Raw genomic sequence first — 19,494 nt, forward strand, 5'->3', positions numbered from 1 at the left:
ACAAAGGCTTCCGTGCGAGGCTCGCATTAAATCAATCGATGCCGCGTGCGCCGTCGCCGAGTGCAAAACAATGGCGAGTGCATTGTCCTGCGACGCGCGACTCGAGCGCCTCGCTGTGACGGCCGGGAAATGCATATGCATGCGCGACCCGGCACGGCCCCCCGCCCCCTCTTCTCTTCCGCCCTCGCATATCCGGGCCGATTGACCAAATTCAGGATGTGCGCGCCTCATCGGTGGTATTGATTCCTATATACGTAGTCGATTGCGCAGCCCCATGCACGCAGACAAAAGCCTGCGGGTCTACCCGTGTGTCGTGTTTGTGCTGGCTCGGAGGCTCTGTGTGTGCTAGTGTGTCTGCAATGCGCGCTCTGCAGGAACTCGTATAGGGGCTTACAAAACGCGTGCATTCCTCGCCTTGTTGCCTTGTTGCGCTTGGGAAAGTACACGCACACGCACACACACACACGCACGCACGCGACCCCCCCCTCCCCCGCGTGTTGCAATACGTTGTCTTCGTTGCCGTGTATACGCGACCCTCCCTAAAACCAGGCCGCCTGAGTGAACGATCAGCGGCGGCGTGTGTCCTCCCCCTCCCCCTCTTTTTTGTTGTTTTGTGTTTTGTGATTTCTCAGGGATTGAGAGCAGGACGCGCGCGCTTTCTCGCAGTGCGGGGAAATTAATTTTTTCTTTGGAGGGTTGTCATTTTCTGCGAGCGCCTGACGTGCTAAAATGGGTGCTGCGTCTGAATCTGCAATTAGCGAGGCCTTGTTGGTGACATCAGGAGGAATCCATAGCGTGGTGGTGAGAGATATGGATTCGGCCTTGCGCAAGTGACGGAAAGATGCGTTTCCGCGGGGACGCGTGTGTTTTGCTGGTGCACTATCGCGGTAGTGTATACGTGATTCGTGATTCTGCGATAAAGACATAAGCGAAAGTTCCGTGCTTGCTCTCAGCTTGCTATGGGAGCGCAAGTGCAGCTTCCAAATCCGGGATGCCTGCGCTGATATGGTTGTGAAGAATTTTAAGAAGTGTATATATATATATATATATATATATATATATATATATATATATATATATATATATATATATATATATATATAGTTTGACGACAGGGTTTGGCCGCCGTATCGAAGTGGCGTACTGCCAATATCTCTGCGACCGCTCTCCTGAGAGACATGCGAGAACCGTTGAATCGTTCCGTTGAGTCTTTCCGCGATCGCATGTTTCGCATCGACAACTGGTGAACTAACTCTTCGTGGGAGGTGCGCGCGCAGTGTGTCAGCATGGTCCTACATGGCTGCAACGAGGGTGAACTGTACCGCGCAGCGTGGCTTTTGTTAGTGGTCCCGCTTTGGACTCCGTACGCCAGCTGTTACATGCAGTATTGAAGTGTTGCAATGTCCTATTCTCTGCACGTGTAGGATACCAGCCGCTTCATGCTGTATTGAACTGTAGAAATGTCCTGTCCTCTGCACGTATAGGGACATGGAAGACAACTGGCCTTTGCGTCGCATCTTCGTTTCCCGGCCGCTGAGGCCGCATTCCGACGCGGCCTCGATAAGTCCCTGTAGTCGGTGCGCATTAAACAGTCGCACGTTGTCTAAAATTATTCCAGAGACTCTCGCTACGGCGTTCCTGGGTGTATTTCTGGTACCTTAAACTTAAATCAATCAATCAATCAATCAATCAATCAATCAATCAATCAATCAATCAATCAATCAATCAATCAATCAATCAATCAATGCTGTCTTAATGAAAAACTGGGTGACCATTAGCGCGTATAACTCATTCAGTGTGAGGGACAGGAACTGCTTCGTTCGCCAAATTGTCACTCGTTATGACTTCTGTATAATTATTCGACGCAGACAAGATTCCGCAAGGACTCAGGATATGCGGTTCAGACTGGACCAATGTGTGCTCTGAGGCGCCAGACGGGTGTGAGTCACACCGAGCGGCGCTGCCGCGTGCCTCCATCCTGATCTTCAGTGTCGCGACTCTCTCTCCGTAGTTGAACGCGGCTGCTGCGTGCACATAGCGATATGTATTCCAGTCCACACATGTGTTCGCCTTGCGTCAACGGGCCCGCGTTCACGTACATGCATTGTTCGTGAGTCATCGCGGGGGCCCCAGCCCTCTCACAGGCGCGGTATAAAAAGTGATTGGCGGCAGGACGCGTTTGTATAGGGTCTCTCCGCCCGCTTCACTTTTGCGTGTATACCCGGCGCTGTGTATACTGTAGAGTAAAACGATCGATCCGCAGCGTTCCTGGCGTGCCGATGCACGTGCTCGCGATATTTGCGAAGGGGTCACGTGCGGGCGAAACCCTGCGGTAATGCTGGCTAACAGGTGCCTGCGTAACACATAGGTCCCTCGTTTAATGCGCCGTATACACAGGCCAGACCAGTCAGTTGAAAGTCGAAAGCGGGCCTGGTGTGCGGCGCCGGTTGGATGCAGAGTGATGATGGTGTGTTGTGTGGTGGGTATAAACACATCGTGCCAAATGCGCGGAAATATGAATATAATAAAATGAAATAAAGAACTGTGAATGCCAGCTAGTGGGATGCTTCGCTAAGGCGCACTGAAGTGAAACACAATATTTCGAATGTCGCATGCAGCACGCCCTTCTGTACGGGGAACATGCAAGTGTACCTAGAAGGAACAGCTGGAGAAATGGTTTGTGTACTGTCGCCAACGAGTACCGGTCTTTTAGCCGTTAGGCGAACGCCTTGTGTCGTGAAACAGCTACAGAGACAAGTGCGAGCGTCACCTGATAAGCGGTCACCCGTCACCTTCAACAAGTAATTGAGTTGGATGGAGGACCTTTTAATCCAGACACTCGCTGCATGGTACAGCTATACACATGTAAAGAGTCGGCGTATAGACCGAACGCCTTTGCAAGTAAATGTACCGCCTGACATACGGAACTGTACGTGCGTGCTTTTTGTGTTGTAATCGGGAGCTTCAGCAACTCGCTTGGTTCCATGATCCCATTATGTATATGTGGCCTTTGCATTTCCTTTAATCTCTGTTCTTTTTTCTTTTTCGTTTTGACGCTTGCAGCGCTCGACAGTGCGGCATGCGGCTATTATTATTATTACTTTTTCACCGCGTATTATGCGCGCAGTTGCACGCATATTATTTTCGGTCGTGTGTAGCGTATTTGTTGGCTACAGGGCGTGATGCGGGCACAAAGGCAAAGTGCATATGAGAAATGACCGTTCGTTGACAAAGGTTTGTTCCCATTGAACATGTCGTTTCGTCAAAAAACTATAGAGTAATGAATTATTTGCATCTATGTAGAATCTTGTACTTTTCCCCGTTTCTCTACCCCCGCCCTCCTTTTCTTTCCCCCTTCACATTTTTTCCACACTACTTCATTGTTCAAGTTTTTTTTCGTTGCGTGTGGAGGTATGCGTCATAACATTGCATGCGTATAGGGCTTCTTTCTTTCTAAATACTCTGACACATCATCGCTCCGCGATGGCTTTGGAAGCATTTAATCCGTTATTGCGCGGGTTATTGACCCCTCCGCTCTCGATCTCCTTTTCTGTTTGTTGTCGTTGCTCGTTTCACGCCGAATCAGTGCGCCAGTGCGTTGTATGCTCGCAGTTGCAGGAAACGTGCGAGTGAGTTCATGGTTATCTTGAAACCAAACGCTGGTACTCCGCACAACCTCTCCAATTCGCGCCGTGTATACACAGTGCGCCATTAAGATAGAGAACATCTGATTTGAGTTTAAGAGGAAGCGTCAGCTCGGGCCCAACTCTGGCGCGGCCTGTTCAAATACATGTAAAACGCAAAAACGTTTTTCTGAGATAACCCCTGGACCGATTTTAATGAAGTTTGTTACATTCGAGAGAGAAAGTTAAATTCCAGTGACTTTTGCAAGTGGAACTTCGATTTAGGGCTTGATTTTCTTTAAAAAAGTTTTCGAAAATTGGAAAGTTTGAAAAAAAAAAAAATGGGAGCACGAAGTTTACAAATTAGTAGCTCTGCATCAAGAACAGATATCGCGGATCTGTAAACGGCATCCATTAGATCATTCAAAGCGGACAAATCTGATATGTCAATTTGTAGCTTACGTGATTTCGTTACGCTGTGTGCAAGAGGTCTGCAAAAGCTGTATTTCCATATGAATTTTTTTTTTTTAGATTCATGTGTAAGATGTCAATTTTGTCCGCCTTAGATGTACTATTAGATGCAATTCGCAGAATTGTGATATCATTTTTCCTTGCTGAGTTACGGAGTTGTAAACTTGATAGTTTAGTTTCCTGAAAAGTTTAGATTTCTGACAGTCTTTAATAAAAAATTGAAGACCTAAATAAAAAATTCGAAACCAACAGTCACTAGACTTTAAGTTTTTCTTTTAAATGCAACCATCCTCGTCAAATTTGGTGCAGTGGTTGCTGAGAAAAACGAATTCTCCTTTAACATGTATTTAGATAGGGGCACCCGAGCTAAAGCTTCCTCTTAAGTGTATGCAATTTATCTTGTTCCCGCGCTGAAATAAAGGGAATTCAATCAATGTATTCGACAGCAGGGAGCTATATGTCAAATACGGCCCATAGTGGAATTATGATTCTTTTTTCAACTTCAATTTATTATTTCCGTTTACGTCACAGAATAATACACAAATAGTGTCTTGGTGTATACATATCATTTTGCGGGAATCCCTGTAGTTGAAGATAGACAGTGGCCCCTCTGATGTAAATGCAGGGTGTACGTGGCTCAATATTAGTCCGGCGTGTCGGAAAGCTTCCGGCAGCATGTTTAAGCGACGCGTCAAATCCGCGAGCGCCGATATATGAGTGAAATTCTAAGGAGCTTTAATATGGCGTTCAAGGGTGCTCTCCTGGACACCTCTAGATTCTGCCGCATTGTCGAACTGGCCTCCTGTGTCGGCTTTTGTTGTCCGGCCCACGGGTTTGCTGCAGTCTCTCCGATGGCTCACAGCGCTGCGGTTAGGCTGGGGCGTACAGCGCAGGCTCAACTGGAGATCTGCGAGAGGAGAGCCCTGCTCGGCCGATGAGGAACGCGAGGAGGAAGGTGTCTATTGGAAAAAAGAAGAGAGATAGAGGAGGCTGCCAATGGTGTTTTACGCTTGATGAAGAAAAGCACTGCCGACCAGGAGCCGTGCATGGAGAGAGTGAAATCGCTTCCACAACGCCATGCAGGACGTTGCCTTTGCGAGGATATGTCTGTGCTTTTTTTGCTGAGCGAGCACGAATATGCCCAAGAACGATATGTATGAGTGCACAGGTTATTCCTACACCGCCGTATTGTAGCGGCGCCACATTCGACTCGCGGCGTCGGCCCGTTGTGACAGTCGGCTCTTACTCGTATAGCGGGTTCGATACCCTGGCGCACCGTGAGGCACCGTGGCTGTGCAAGAGAACCGCTCGCGATATTTCAGCGTCCGTCCAGCAACACGCCAAATGTCAAAATTAATACGCAGCCCCTCACTCTGCCTTGCCTACCCCCCCCCCCCCTCCTCCGGCAGCACTGTGACATATTTCGAGTATCATTGTTATTAATTCGTTCCCGTTGCGGCACACCGTCCGGGATGCAGACTTTCACGCTGTGAAGCCGCGTAGCCGACCGCACGCTTCTCTCTCGTCAGCGCCGCACGACTTCTGTTTGCGGGAGGCGTTAGTTCTCCTTTTCATTCCAGCGCTTTGTGGTCGCGTGCCGCCCTCGCCGCGCTAGCGCTGTTCTCGCGCCTCGACTAATTGGCCGGCGTCTCCACTCCTGCCTCCCTCTCTCTCTCTCTCTCCTTTCCTTCCGCAAGTCGCCTCCGTCACGGGCCGACACGTCTCTCACGAAACGCGTGACGGCGGGACAGCCGCGGGGCGCGCCTTGGATGCTGTTGCGGAGGGATGCGAGACGTGTGTGCATGGTGCGGGGATCCGTACTAATATATATATATATATATATATTACTTCTGCGAAGGTGTCGGTGGGTCCGCTTGCACTGGCAGACTATACACGCTATTACGTTTGCCGGCCATATTCTGCTACACCACCTATCACCGGCGATCGAGGGAAAGCACCGCGCAAATCGCCGGAAATCTGATTGATCCCGTGTTCGATAACGCCGTCAGAGCAGGCACCGGCCAAATTTATGACATCGAACATCAGGGGCGGGCAACTTGCTAATTAAGAACGGTCCTCAAAAGCGAAACTGAACTTCGGGAATTCAGATTCAGCCTGGGATAAGCTCCTGAATGTTAAAGATAAAAGAACGGTGATGAAGAAGAAAGGAAGAAGAGAGGTTACTTAAGGACGCAGGGGCAGTTAACGAGTGGCGTAACGGCGGACGAGGAAGCAGTAATGTCGCCTTTACGCGTAACCGATTCGCGACAACCGCGCCTGCCTGCCGTTCCACGTCACAGAGCAAGCCCTCATTAGCGATAATGGCGACGTCGGAGAGCGCGCTGGCGCCTATACCTTGATGCCATTTGAATGCCTTCACTTGCCGGATCGAGAGTTTCGTCTCAGCAATGAAACAACGCAAATGGGCGAACAGAAAGCAAGTTGTTGCGCTGTTGTGCCCCCCCTGCCCCCCTCCCTCCGCTTTTCTTCCCGTGCGTTCCTTGGCGTCTTCCGGCGCAAGAGCGTAAGGCATACCGAGTGGGCGCACGCAGCCTGCAGGGACGATTCTTCCGTTTCCGCCCCTTCCGCACACGCAGTCGTCGTGTACGCGCCATCCTGCATGCGCGTACGTGTCATCCGATCTGCCTCGCACTCCGTCTCCGTTATGTCTGACTTTTTTTTTTCTCTTCCATCGCCTCCTTTACATCGCTCTTTTTATAGAATTCGTTCCCTCGCCGTCGCGCGCACTTCAATCAGCCGCCGGCTTCGCGTGTCGTGACTCACGTGACCCTGTCTCAGCGTCAGCATGTGCGTATACATTCAGGATGTTTCAGCGAACACTTCCGATAGTTAAAAAAAAAAGTGCCTGCGGCAGATAGCACAATTCTAGTCCATATACTGGTCTGCTCGAAAAGGCGGACATTACTTGCAAAAAAAAAATATAAAAAATAATCAAAAATAAAGTTGAAATGCATAATCAATTAACAAGAAGTCACCAATTAGGTTTTTAACTAATTTATCTTAGGGCACATATTGCAGTTTACAAATTCTAGCGGGCGAGATTGCAAGGCATGTTCACTCGGAAAAGAATTGTGTGGATGACAACATGTACGAGACGTGCGCCGTCAAACTAGCGGTAAAAATGCGCTGTCGTCCCACTTACTTTCTTGGCAAAACGTCCTTTTATGCATTCAAGCACAAAAGTAACTGGAACGACTATGCATTTCTCCGCGAAGTTCGAGAATATCTAGAAACTGGTGTCATCCTGAGAATTCGTTCCAAGTGGATCCGCCTTGCGAACTCCCCAACTAGAATTTGCAAGTTGCAGTATGTGCCATAAGGTATACTAGATGAAAACTTAATTAGTGAAATTTTGATAATTAGTCGATTGTGCATTTCAATTCTTTGTGCAAGTAATGCTCGCATCTTCGAGTAGACCAACTCATGAACTAGAATTGATATCTGCCACAGGCAACGGCAACTTTATTTTAAAAAAAAATGAAAGCGTTCGCTGAAACACCCGTTATATAGTCGACTTTCCCATCAGCACGACGACTTGGTCGCAGAACTTGTGACGCCGGTTTTCCGCCGCTGCGACAGAGAATGAAAGCACAAAGGACAAATATAGGCTTCGAAAACGCTTACAACCGCGCCCATATACCCGCCGTGGTTGCTCAGTGGCTATGGTGTTGGGCTGCTGAGCACGAGGTCGCGGGATCGAATCCCGGCCACGGCGGCTGCATTTCGATGGGGGCGAAATGCGAAAACACCCGTGTGCTTAGATTTAGGTGCACGTTAAAGAACCCCAGGTGGTCAAAATTTCCGGAGTCCTCCACTACGGCGTGCCTCATAATCAGAAAGTGGTTTTGGCACGTAAAACCCCAAATATTATTAACCGCGCCCATATCATCTACGTTGATTCTTTTCATAGACGTTTATATACACACACACACGGGCCCGCCAACCTGCCATTTTACACGCACGCAGCGCGCCTGGCAGCAAGTCCCGCTTGCTGTGCCGCTGCGCTCAGCTGTTTTGTATCCTTCACTCCTCGCGACCGGTGTCTGGGTCTCTTCCTCTCTCGCCCCCCTACCCCCTGCTCGCCCTTTCCCTTATTTCTCCACGTCGTCGATACTTCTCAATTTGTTTGTCTGCCTCTGTCTTCCTTTGTGCCTCCTACCAAATAATCATTCCCTCCCCCCCCCCCCCCCCCCCGCGTTGGATACAGTAGGGTCTACTTACTAGTCACTGCGGTACACTAGTATACAGGAGCGTCATCCTTCGTCGCCGCCATTTTTTTTTCTCTCGTTTCTTTCCTCGTCGTACATCCTCCCGCTCGTAATAGCTCGTTCTCCCATCAGAGGGCGCCGCCGTTCGAGTGTTCCCGTGGCTGTCATTCTTTTTCGTTTGCACCGGTTAAACAAAATGGCAAATAAAGAAGGAAGAGAAAGAGACACACAGAGGGAGAGAGGCGGTGTCTGTCGTTTAAAGTAAGGCGTCCTGCTGTCACGTCGCTGAGTTCGCGCTGGCAGCGGCAGCGATAAGATACCGCTCTACTTTCCGCCCTCCGACGCCGCCGCCGCCGGCCTTCGATACGACGTCGGCCGCCGATACAAAACATCGACTGCGTGTTCGCTATATTTGCGCCCGCGCTCTTGTGGGCCGTTCAGTGCCGCGTCGAGCAGCATCCGTGGTCGCCACCCGAGTGCGTCATTTCAGAGTTGCCGCGGCGACGTCGAAGCCGTTGTTACTCTCCGGTGCCCGTTGCGTGCCTATACAGCTGATGTGCGTATACAGCAGATCGTCCTTGTGCTCCTTCGCCGCTCATCATCGCTGCGGCTCAGCGCTGAGGACGCGCTCATCGCCGTAGTCGGGGAACCATCGTCGTCGATTCGTTGCTGAACAGTGACGGGCGGCTGCCGGACCTGGCCGTGTTCGTCGTTTTAGAACGGGCGCAAGAGCGGCAAGCGAAGCTATTGCGTTTCATGTTATATTATTGTAGTCGCTCCAATAGGATAATGTACGTGTTTCGTACTGTGCACCAAGTCCCGGCAAGCAGCGGACTGAGTAGTGACTAAAAGCACGCCGTTCGTGCGTCGCCTGACAGTTGACGCGTTGGGCACGATTGCCGGTGTCTCTGGTCCGATTGCGTTTGCCGTCTGGACCCATCCGCCGTTCCGTCTGGTGCGTCCGTGATTGTGTGTTTCCGTGTAAAGACGATCGAGGCAGAAGAACGATGCCGGCGTTTACGAGAGCCCTGGCCGTACTTCTCTACAACAAAATTCGGTAAATGGAATTTTTTTTTCCTTTGCTCAGCCGTTGTCGCGCGACATGCCCTGTCGTGCAGGTAGGATATAGTGCGTATAAAGTAAAAATTTGAGTCGATAGATGTGGACTGTTTAGACTACATTTCGGATATGTGAAGTCCCCAGAGTTCATCTAGTATATAAAGTATAACAGTGGTCTGTAGACTTCGTTTGAATATATTAGACTACAGGCTGTGTAAAGAGAATATATGGGGAATTTTGTGAGATGGCGTCAGTTGCGATGCTGCGAGTGTGGTGAATACGCTCGACTATATACAGTGAAACGACGCATTTCCCCGGTTTATAAAGAGCTCCCGCTGTCAGACATCGGATCTGATACGATGCGTTCCTTCTAAACCCTTGTGTATAGGCTGAATGAATGCTTTAACGATGGTATATACTGTATAAATGCGTGAAGTTTCTATCACGGCTGTGCCGCAGTTGCCCGCGGCGTCGACTTCAAGCCAGTTACAGGAGATATTCAGAATATAGCACTCGGGAAAACGTTATTTTGGTTCTGAAACATCTCGTCTTTCTCCATTGCGGCTTTCTCCGTGGTTGTGTGCAGCCGCCGCCATGGTTAACGAGAGCAATTAATCTCAGGTGGCTTAACTTGACAAACGTGAGCTCTAAGCAGTCCTGGAGATGAAATGCTTTCGAAACATTCAAGGCACGCCTGAGATCTCAAGCACTCTCAGAAGCAGATGCAAAAAGGCGCTCGAGGCATGTTCGAGTTATAAATGACGGAGACTGTACGTGTCTATTCTGGAAAACGAGTCAGTGAAGAAGTGCCTTGAGAGCGCGAAGCTGAAAGTGCATGCATGTGTGTGCAGTAGTTTGCATTCGAAGAATGCTTAGAACTATGAGGGACCATCCCCGATCTATATTCCTAGCACAAGGCGATATGTCTACCAGTGACAGGTTTACGGGTATTTATATACCAGCGGTATTATGGAGGGGGGTAGACTCTCGCATTTTCTTGCAGATGAGTCGCTTTGATCCATGCGTACATTAGTACGTGCTTCCAAAAAAAAAAAAGAACGAAAAGAAAAAACGGGTCTTCAGGGGATGACCTCTCCCCAGAGACGTCCATCAGAAATAACGCGCTCGGGCGAGGCAATGGCGCGGCAGCGGCTCGTGTTTTGTGTGCAGTGGGTCGCGGAGCAGCCGCCGCTCGCTTTCTTTCGGATTAGATGCCGCCGCGTCTCCTGCAGCGTCCGTACCGCTGTACAGAATTGTTTGCCATAGCAGACGTCGTCTTCGTACGTACTCGAAGTGGTTGGTTGGGCAGAGCAAACGCAGGTTTATGCGCATCTTTTACGAGACAGACGCGAAGGCTTCTGCCGCGCGACGAAGTGCGGCAAACAACGGCTCAACAGTAATGTCTCCCGAAGAAACAAAGACAGAAAAAAAAAGAGAAGAGGGAAATGGCCGTACATGCTCATTGTTTAGCCATACCATAGCGTGGAAAAATTCTGGGAACACTACCGGCGCATACTGTATACCTCCGCTATATAGTCGCGCCCATCCCTTCCTTGTTTTCGTTATCTGTTTTTTTGCTTGTTTCTTTGCTTCGTGGGCGCAGCGAATCATTTCATGCGCGCACTGCAGTCTGCGACAATCGGGACAGGCTTAATCCGTTGCGTGTCCGTCGCGAGACGCATTATGCACGTCTCTGCCTGTGACAGTGACGGATGTCGGCTGCTCTGATGGGACACATGAAAGCTCTATCGAGAAGAATGAATAGTCAGCCGCGGAACGCGCGCCATACGGCGTGCTTTGGAGTCGGGCTCGTGCATGGGTCACTTCTGTGGTGCCGTGTGCGCTGGGCGATTGGCTAGAGTTTCCGGTACGTTGCCCTGTACGAGAGCCCTTTACCCGGACTCCATACAGCGGGCCTTTTTTGTTGTTGTTTTTCTACCTTTTTTGAAACGTTGGAAGTCAGCCAAACTCTCCTTGATACCCGACATGTCGCTTCTCGCGAGGCGCTTCCAAGAATGCAATCATTGTTTTGTTACGAGTGCTCTGCTGGTGGTGGCACATTGTTGCGTGGGGAACTTGGAAAGTCTGCCTAATGCCACTTGAAAAAAAAAATTAAAAATCCGAATGTGTCTCAGGGAAAAATAAGAGTTGATCAGAGGTGATCGCAGAAGCGGAGAAAAACCTCAGCCTGTATAGCAGAGGGCTGAGGCTTCTTTCCCTTTATAGCTCATTTTTGGTCAAATGCAAGCTGTGCTTGTCGTTTGCGCGTCGCGCTATTTATTACAAATATGACTTTCTCCTCGGAGTCGCCATTGATGTCGACACAGTTTTGCAGTCAGTGTTTGCGCCTATCACGGCATGTGAAAGAAAGTTACGTTTAATGTTTTGTTTAGCTTTACATCTATCCAACACTATCCTGGTCACACCTTATACGGCTTCATATCATATTGACCGCAAATAAAGACGGGGACAGCGGAAGAGAACAACAACAACAAAAAATATTGCCGTCCGTGTTGTTTTTGTGTTCTCTTCCGCTCTCCCCGTCTTTATTTGCGGTCAATATGATGCGCAGTAAACACCAACTAGGGCAAACTGAAATTCTTCTGACGCTTATACGGCTTCAGTGTGAAAAACAGTGGGCTCCATCATCACCGAAATGGTTTCGCAAAATAGCGCTACTTTCCATTCCTCAAGTCTTTACTGCGAGTTTTCACACGTTTCCATCGTCTTTCTCTTTCGTAAGACGAGGATCTCCCTCAGCAAGCGAACTGGTTTTCGTGAACTTCTTCAGTCATAGTTGAACAGCGACGTCCTTTTGGAACTTTTGTAGCTTGTCCGAACGCTTTGACGTTGATTTGGAGCTGTTCTAGCTGCGGCAATAACGCCACTTGGAACAACGCATTTCAGCCAAGCTTGATGCGCGTAGTCGTAGTACGTGGGCTTCATCGTGTGCTATACTAATGTGTCCTGTCTTGAACCAAGCAAAAACACTCCTGGGTGTTTCTCTGTGTAAAGATACTTGATTACCGAAGTGAACGTCAATTGAGGTTCACTATAGTGTGGACTATATATCTCCACAAGAAAAGCGGAAAGGTACCTCTAAAGAAAGGGGTCAGGCAAGGAGATGAGCAATTGCTGCATTATTATTCACTGCATGCTTGGAAGAAGTATTCAAGCTATTAAACTTAGAAGGCTTAGGAGTGAGGATCAACGGCGAATATCTCAGCAGCTTTCGGTTTGCAGATGACATTGTCCTGTTCCGCAGCACGTCACGCGCAGACCCGTCTCCACAAGATATCGACTGTATTAGTTAAAATTTGCATGGTATGTGGCAAGCACACGTGCGTTGGACCCTGCGCCAAAAGTGCCTGCTGCTGCGCCAAATCGGCTTTTTGCCTGCGTCAGGACCTGCGCCAAAAGGTGAAATGGTTGTTCCACCACTGAGATCGCCAGTCAGCCTCTCGAGTCCGCGAGGAGCACGTTTATCTTTTACTCGCAGGGGACCATGATCATGAGAAGGAAACTTACAGAAGAATAAAAGTGGGGGGCGGAGTGCATACGGCAGGCATTGCCAGATCCTGACTGGGAGCTTACCACTATCATAGAAAAGAAAGGTGTACAATCGATCCATTCTACCGGTGCTAACATATAGGGCAGAAACGTGGAGGTTGACAAGTAAGCTCGAGAATACGTTATGGACCGCGCAAAGAGCGATGGAACGAAAAATGTTCCTCGTAACGCTAATGAGGAGAGCGGTGTGGATCAGAGAGCAAATGGGGATAGCCGACATTCTGATAAACATTAAGATAAAAAAATGGAGCTGGACTGGCCATGTAATGCGCAGGATGGATAACCGGTGGACCATTAGGGTTATGCTGAACGGGGTGCCCAAGAGAAGGCAAGCGCAGTCGATGACGGCAGAAAACTAGGTTGGGTGATGAGATCAGGGAGTCCACAGGCGCTAGTTGGAATCGGCTGGCGCAGAACAGGGGTAATTGGAGATCGCAGGGAGGGGCCTTCGTCCTGCAGGGAACACAAAATAGGCTGCTGCTGCTGATGATGATGTAGGAGGACGCTAGCTGTTTGTACCGCTTATTTTGAGTGAAGGAGCTTTTCGTGACCTTCGCCTCTGACATGTTTAGAATGGAACTCCAGTGTTCTAACGATTCTATTGGATACTGGTTTTTCTATCTTTTAAATATGTTCAAGAGTTAGAAAGCGTTAATGTCTTCGTTCAGCCCGAAATCGAGCAATCGCGTTCGCTCATCTCTGAGCATTAAATTGGCAGGTGCGCGAGCGTTAATTTGTTTCCACCGATCTCTTTTGACATATGCTTCCAACCCAGCTGCATTTAATAATGTTATTTAATGCTGTTTTAATTACTGTATTTAATGAAATCTTGCAGCGCGAGTCTGTACCTATATATCTTTTGAGAGTGGTGCCGCAGTGAAGGGCCGCGAATTTATTTGCCGCACTTTGTGATTAAAAAATTTTTTTTTGCGATACACCTTCGTTAGATTGGAGCCGCCGTGACTGCGAAGCCGAACCGGTGACTTCGCGGTCGGCAGCACAATTAATGTCGTAGTCGCAGAGTTGTGTTGGGCAGTTAACGCGAATGTAGTACCTGACGTCCCGCTTCGTGTCGCCGCAATATACGTGCAAACCGTTTTGTTTTGTCGTACGCCGGCCGCGTGTCGGTGCGTTTGTGCATCGTTTGTGTACGCGTGTATCTGAGCGCGCTTAATGCGGACATGGACCCGTGGCTGCGTCCCCGATTTATGTAGCGCGCAGATGTCCGCACCACATGCCCGGGGCTGTGCGCAACACGTGTACAACGTGTGGGTCGGCCGTCCGATGCCTGTATATATATATATATATATATATATATACACAATACCTGTGCTTACCTATAGACTGAGACTCTACTGTATGGGTTGTTATATTTTGTCATTAGCAGAATTGTTAAAGGTTACCCGTGGCATATGTGGCCCAGTACAACCTATTGAGCTAGATTACTCTCAGAGGCAGACAATATTTTCATAAACACACACAAAAAAGAATCAAATTCAGTATTTGATTAATTAACAGGATTTTGTTAATTAACTTCGACTGTAACTACTTCACGGCACATGTATTGCAATCTACAAATTTCCGATGGTGACTTCCTAAGTCATCTCCTCTTAAAACGAACTCTGAGGAGTACACCAGATTCGAGATATCCGTTCACAAAGCGTACGTTCCAGTGCATTGGTGTCCCAGTAATTTTCGATGTTCAGTGCATAAAACGCTGTTTCGTAAAAAAAAAAAAAGGTAAATGGAACATCAGTGCACTTTTTACCCAAACAATTTGACTGCGCCTATCTCAACACACGTGCTGTAGTTTCACAATTCGTCCTTGGTTTATGTGTCTTGTGAATTTAGGGGCTTCAATTCGTGTATTGCAATATGTGCGCTAACGTAATTAACAGTTTTAGTGAAATTTTGTGAATTAGTCAGCTATGCATATTGATTAACTGTGCAAGTAATGTGTGCCTCTACGAGTAATCCAGCTCAATGAATATGTTTGTGCTTTATGCCAAAGGGACGATTAAAAAAACAAATTCTGTTAACGTTAAAATAAAACATCCGATATACTGCCATGCAATCCCTCTTTCTTTCTTCCTTTCTTTCTTTCTCTCTCTTTCCATTCTGCCCCATCGAAATGCGGCCGCCTTAGCCGGGATTCGAACCCGTCGACCTCGTGCTCGGCAGCAGAACGCCACAGACGCTGAGTCACGTTTCACAACGGGTCTCGAAACTGCTACTGAAATATGTGCTGAAATGGGTAATGCTACTCGACGCTATTATTGCGATTGCCCACACTTCCTATTGTCAATATAATAAAAAAAGATAATTCATTCTTGCGATTTACTTTACCTAGACACGGCGATTCACCGCGAAGACAATTCCCGCCTCTGGTAGAATGTAGTCCCCCTGAAAAGGCGGCGCAGCGCTATTTGTCAGCGGTACAAAACTTTAAAAACGAAGCATGTAAAAAAATATGGGTATTGCACAGTCTGTGCAGACAAAACTGTAGCGCGGTATTGTTGGAATTAGAGCTTTCTATTAATTTTTTTTTTACTTACCTAACAAAGTTCACCTCTTGAAAAATGGGGCACGAGGTGCATATACAGCTGGTGGCGCACTTTAGGAAAATGTTGCTTCGTTGCAAAACTTGTTTTTCTTTTTGAAGACACAGTCTGCAAAGGGCCTCACCGCAACCGTTCCAGACTTCATTGCTTATCGCGTACCCCATCGCCTTAGAAGCTGGGGCTTTCTTTCTTTGCAAAGAAGCAGTAGCTTTAATAGCATTTTCTTACATATATATGAAACTTGATCCCGCATGAATATATACACTGACACATGATGTCCTCAAAGGCGAGTCATTTCGGCGTGTGTGCTTGCAGAAAATTGCCAGTAGAAATGCAGCAGGTGCAGGGCCGAAGAAATGCTAAAACTTGCGCCTCGTGAACCATCACCTACCCAGATAACGGAAGCTGTACAAGCTTTGAACAGTAACATCACGCGGTGAGGTCAACAGCCTGTCCGTCTCATAGAGTAATCCTTTTCTTTTTTTCTAAGGTATTGCTCTCAATATATATGAGCGCCAGGTCGTCCTGGAGATGACGCTGCAGACACAATGCCCAGGCCCCGTGCTCATGTTTGCTTGTTACATTATGATCCTTTTAAGCAAAGCCTCTTAGAGGTGCCCTACACGTGCGTGTAAACTTTGACGGCGACTAGGAAAGTTTAGCACGAAGGGTGGTCGGTGCTTGAGCAGTACTTTCCTGCTGGCATGTCTGCGCGGGTTGGAACTAGCTGGAAGAAAATGTTGGCTTCTTTCCAGGGTGCACGCGGTGTGCTCTCAGCGATTCGCAAATTTTGGCCTTCGGTAGCACCGATCCCTGACTACTGACGCATTGCTCTATGATCTGAGCTCCGCTACTCTGACTATATAATCTATCGATCAGTCAATCAATTCCCGTATGTTCACGGATAATTCAATGTATCGATGAATGATCGATTTGTTGATCAGTCTAGACAGAGTCAGCCAACATTCACCTAGCGGTGAAACGGTCGCCCAGTCTATCATATATCGATCAGTTTATCGACCACCCAAACAATATGCGAACCTCTTGTTGCGGGCACGTGCCACCTGCACCCTTCTGGACCGTCGGCTCTCTATGGGAGGGCGCGTGTGGATACAAAACAATGGAACTTGTTTCTTTCGAACACTGATAAGACACCGTTCTTGCGCGCGTTGACCGGTCCACGCGGGACCGGTCAACATCGACGTACTGACCACAGGCGGAACGAACCGGTTACACTTCTACGCCTCCCTCCCGCCCCATCCCAGGCTACCGCTCTTTCTTTCTTTCTTTTCTTTCATTTTTTTTGCTTTTTGCCATCCTGGCGTTTGTCTTACGTGACTTTCTATCATCACTTCTTACTATACAACAGGTGCTACTTACGGGTCGATAAACCCTGCGTGTTCGGGTGACCCTCCTTCCAGGTCCAGAGGAGGCGACCCTATAGAGGTGATGAGCATATCTGATTACTGCAGCAGCAGCTAGAACAATAAATTGGGCGTGGAATGAAAATGTGTCCCCCCTAAGTCATGCTTTGCACATTTGTGGACGCTGCGCGACTTATTTTCATCAGTTATGTTTCGTAGAGGCAAGTCCATACGCACACGCGCGCGCGACAAGAGATCCACGGACGTTAAGCTGAGGTGCTCCTGCATACCGACTTGTTGACCGACGTACCTCAGTTTCATTTAGCGGAGTACCGTTAACACACTACTGCTTTGCTGAAGGGCTTGCCACATTCGGCAGGAAGTTCGGTAATGCGTCGACCCGTCAGCAATAGTGAAGGTGTACTTTTTTTTTTCTCCGTCGCAGTGTCAAAGCAAGATTTGTTAACTCTGTATTTACGAGGACTCGTTAAAAATTGTTCGAAGCGTCACCCTACCATATTTGACCATCTTTCGGCCGAGTCTGCATCATCTTGGAATGAAAATGTGTAACTTTGACGTATTTACTGTGAGTCCATCATAATTAGTGGCTCAGCGGAGCGATAGCGCTGTTCTGTTGTAGACGCGTTGTCCTCTGTACTATTCGGATAAATTTGTAAGTAATAAATATAAAAATCAGTTATCCCTGTTTTTCTTGCCCTGGTACATTGGCTCACGATTAGCGTATTTACTTATTGTATTACCCATTATTGTATTACTTATTAATTGCCCAGCAGGTAATACAGAACTGTGCCATAGTCTGTTTGTAGAAAAAAAAAAAACGCTTTGTGCTATTTCCTTACGCCTCGGCGGGCGTTTGAGGGCTGCAGCTGTTGCGCGCTTTGAGAGAAATAAAAGAAAAAAAAAACGTACTTGGCCTGTTTTGTCTTTTCTTTTCTCTTCTTCACTCTCACGGCTACGTGTACTATCGCACCGGAACATATTTTTCTTTTGCTTTCTTTTTTTTTTTAAGGAACCAGATCACAAATGCTTGTGCTCGCCAGTTTCGGAAGAACTGGTGTATTCTGCGCGCTCCGCCGTGATGCGTGCCGGCGAACATCGACCAAATGGTTACTCTCGGATGACGTGTCACGCGTAAGGAGGTAATATTTATCGCATGAAAGTGTGTTCGCGTCCCGTAGCGTCTGTTCCGCTTTCTACTCCCGGTCCCGATAGCTTGTGCGCTGAGTGTCTCTGTACGGCTCTGTCGTCACGCGAGACTCACCGGGACATCCGTCTTATTCCTTTACGACGCCGTCGAGGAAGCGCACATCATTCACTATCTTCGTCACGACATTTTGACATGTGCTTTCATACGGAGTCGGTGAGTCACGTTGTCGGAGGGGGTCGCACGCGGGCTGGGCAGGCGGGTATTGAAAGTCGCTAGCGTTAGGGCTGGCGTTCCAGGCGGTCGATTTACGTTCGAGGTAAACCTCGAGGTTGAAAAAAAAAATATTGCTATGGTGAAGTTACAATAAGCCGTTTGTCCTGGCTATCGACAGCACGTTCCAGAAATTTTCAAGAAACCCTTATTACGCGACTTATATATAGTTCAACGCATTCTGTGCCATATCGGGTTCCCAGAAGGTTTCTCGCAAAATTATGTGCACGATTTGACGACGGCGTGATGGCATCCCCTACTTTCGCCTATCTTAGCGGGCAGAAACAGCTCTAATGCACGCGTAGTAGATATGTAGCGTTCATTTTCCTCGTATGACGCTGTAAAAGGAAGCAATGCCAACATACATCCGATACCTCGCTACCAATTAAACAATCAAACATGCCTTAAGGCATGTCTTCGTCGTAATAAAGAGAAAATAATAATAAGCGAGGCCTCGTGAGTTGGCTCTTTCGCGAGACCTCGCGGCGTGCAGAGAAGCGTGCTTGCAGTATTTTAATTTTACCGTCTAGTTGTTGTTATGTTAGGGCTCGCGACGGCCGCTGGGTTCGATCCCCCGGCCTGACGGATCAAAGAAATTACGCAGCTATGCCATGGGCATGGGGGGGGGGGGGGGGAGGGGAGGGCGTTGGCTTCGTAACTTCGTTTCAGCAATCGAACGTAGCGGTTTCGCGTCGTCGGTGCGGAATATCTGTTGTGACGTTTCACTATACACCAGAGCGCCACCCATCCAGCCGAGCGCCTTCCTGGCCCCATATTGCTATACATTACGTGACCTAATATTACGTGGCTAGACCGGACCAGTTCTCTGAGCGATCGAGAACCACCAGCCGAAATGCCATAAGTGCGGAAATATTTAAGGTGTGCAGCCGGGTTATCCGCTTAATGAAGGTGAACGACCGGTGTTTTTTTTTTTGGGGGGGGGCGGGGGCGTTCTGACGACTCGAAAGATTCGATCTTCACAGTGCACTGTGCCAGTGTCTGTCGTTTTGTCTTCTCTGTTTCCGTCCATTGTATTCGACTCTCTCGCTGCGCCTCTGAAACCGAGTGGGTGCGGTGACAGTTCCGGGACAGCGAAAGTTGCGCGGAAGCTGGTCGACGTCGTGCCTCCGCAGAGTCATCACACTCTCTCGTCTCGGAGCTACCGCTGTCACCAACGCT

General features: G+C 48.5%; 1 protein-coding gene across 4 annotated transcripts in view; it reads left to right on the plus strand.

Moving 5' to 3' along the window:
- The window catches only part of mtd (TLD domain-containing protein mustard), a 171,781-nt gene that overhangs the window by 77,643 nt on the left and 74,644 nt on the right, over positions 1-19,494 (plus strand). The window contains exon 1 of one of the 4 annotated variants that reach the window (XM_075689911.1): positions 8,616-9,380. The exons of the other annotated variants lie outside the window; for them this stretch is intronic. Within the exon in view, the coding sequence (XP_075546026.1) occupies positions 9,331-9,380 (50 nt within the window). The 5' untranslated portion in view covers positions 8,616-9,330. Of the gene's footprint in view, positions 1-8,615; positions 9,381-19,494 lie in introns of those variants that run through there. 4 annotated transcript variants of the gene reach the window in all.

Source organism: Dermacentor variabilis, chromosome 4, assembly GCF_050947875.1.
Source record: "Dermacentor variabilis isolate Ectoservices chromosome 4, ASM5094787v1, whole genome shotgun sequence".
NCBI lineage: Eukaryota > Metazoa > Arthropoda > Arachnida > Ixodida > Ixodidae > Dermacentor > Dermacentor variabilis.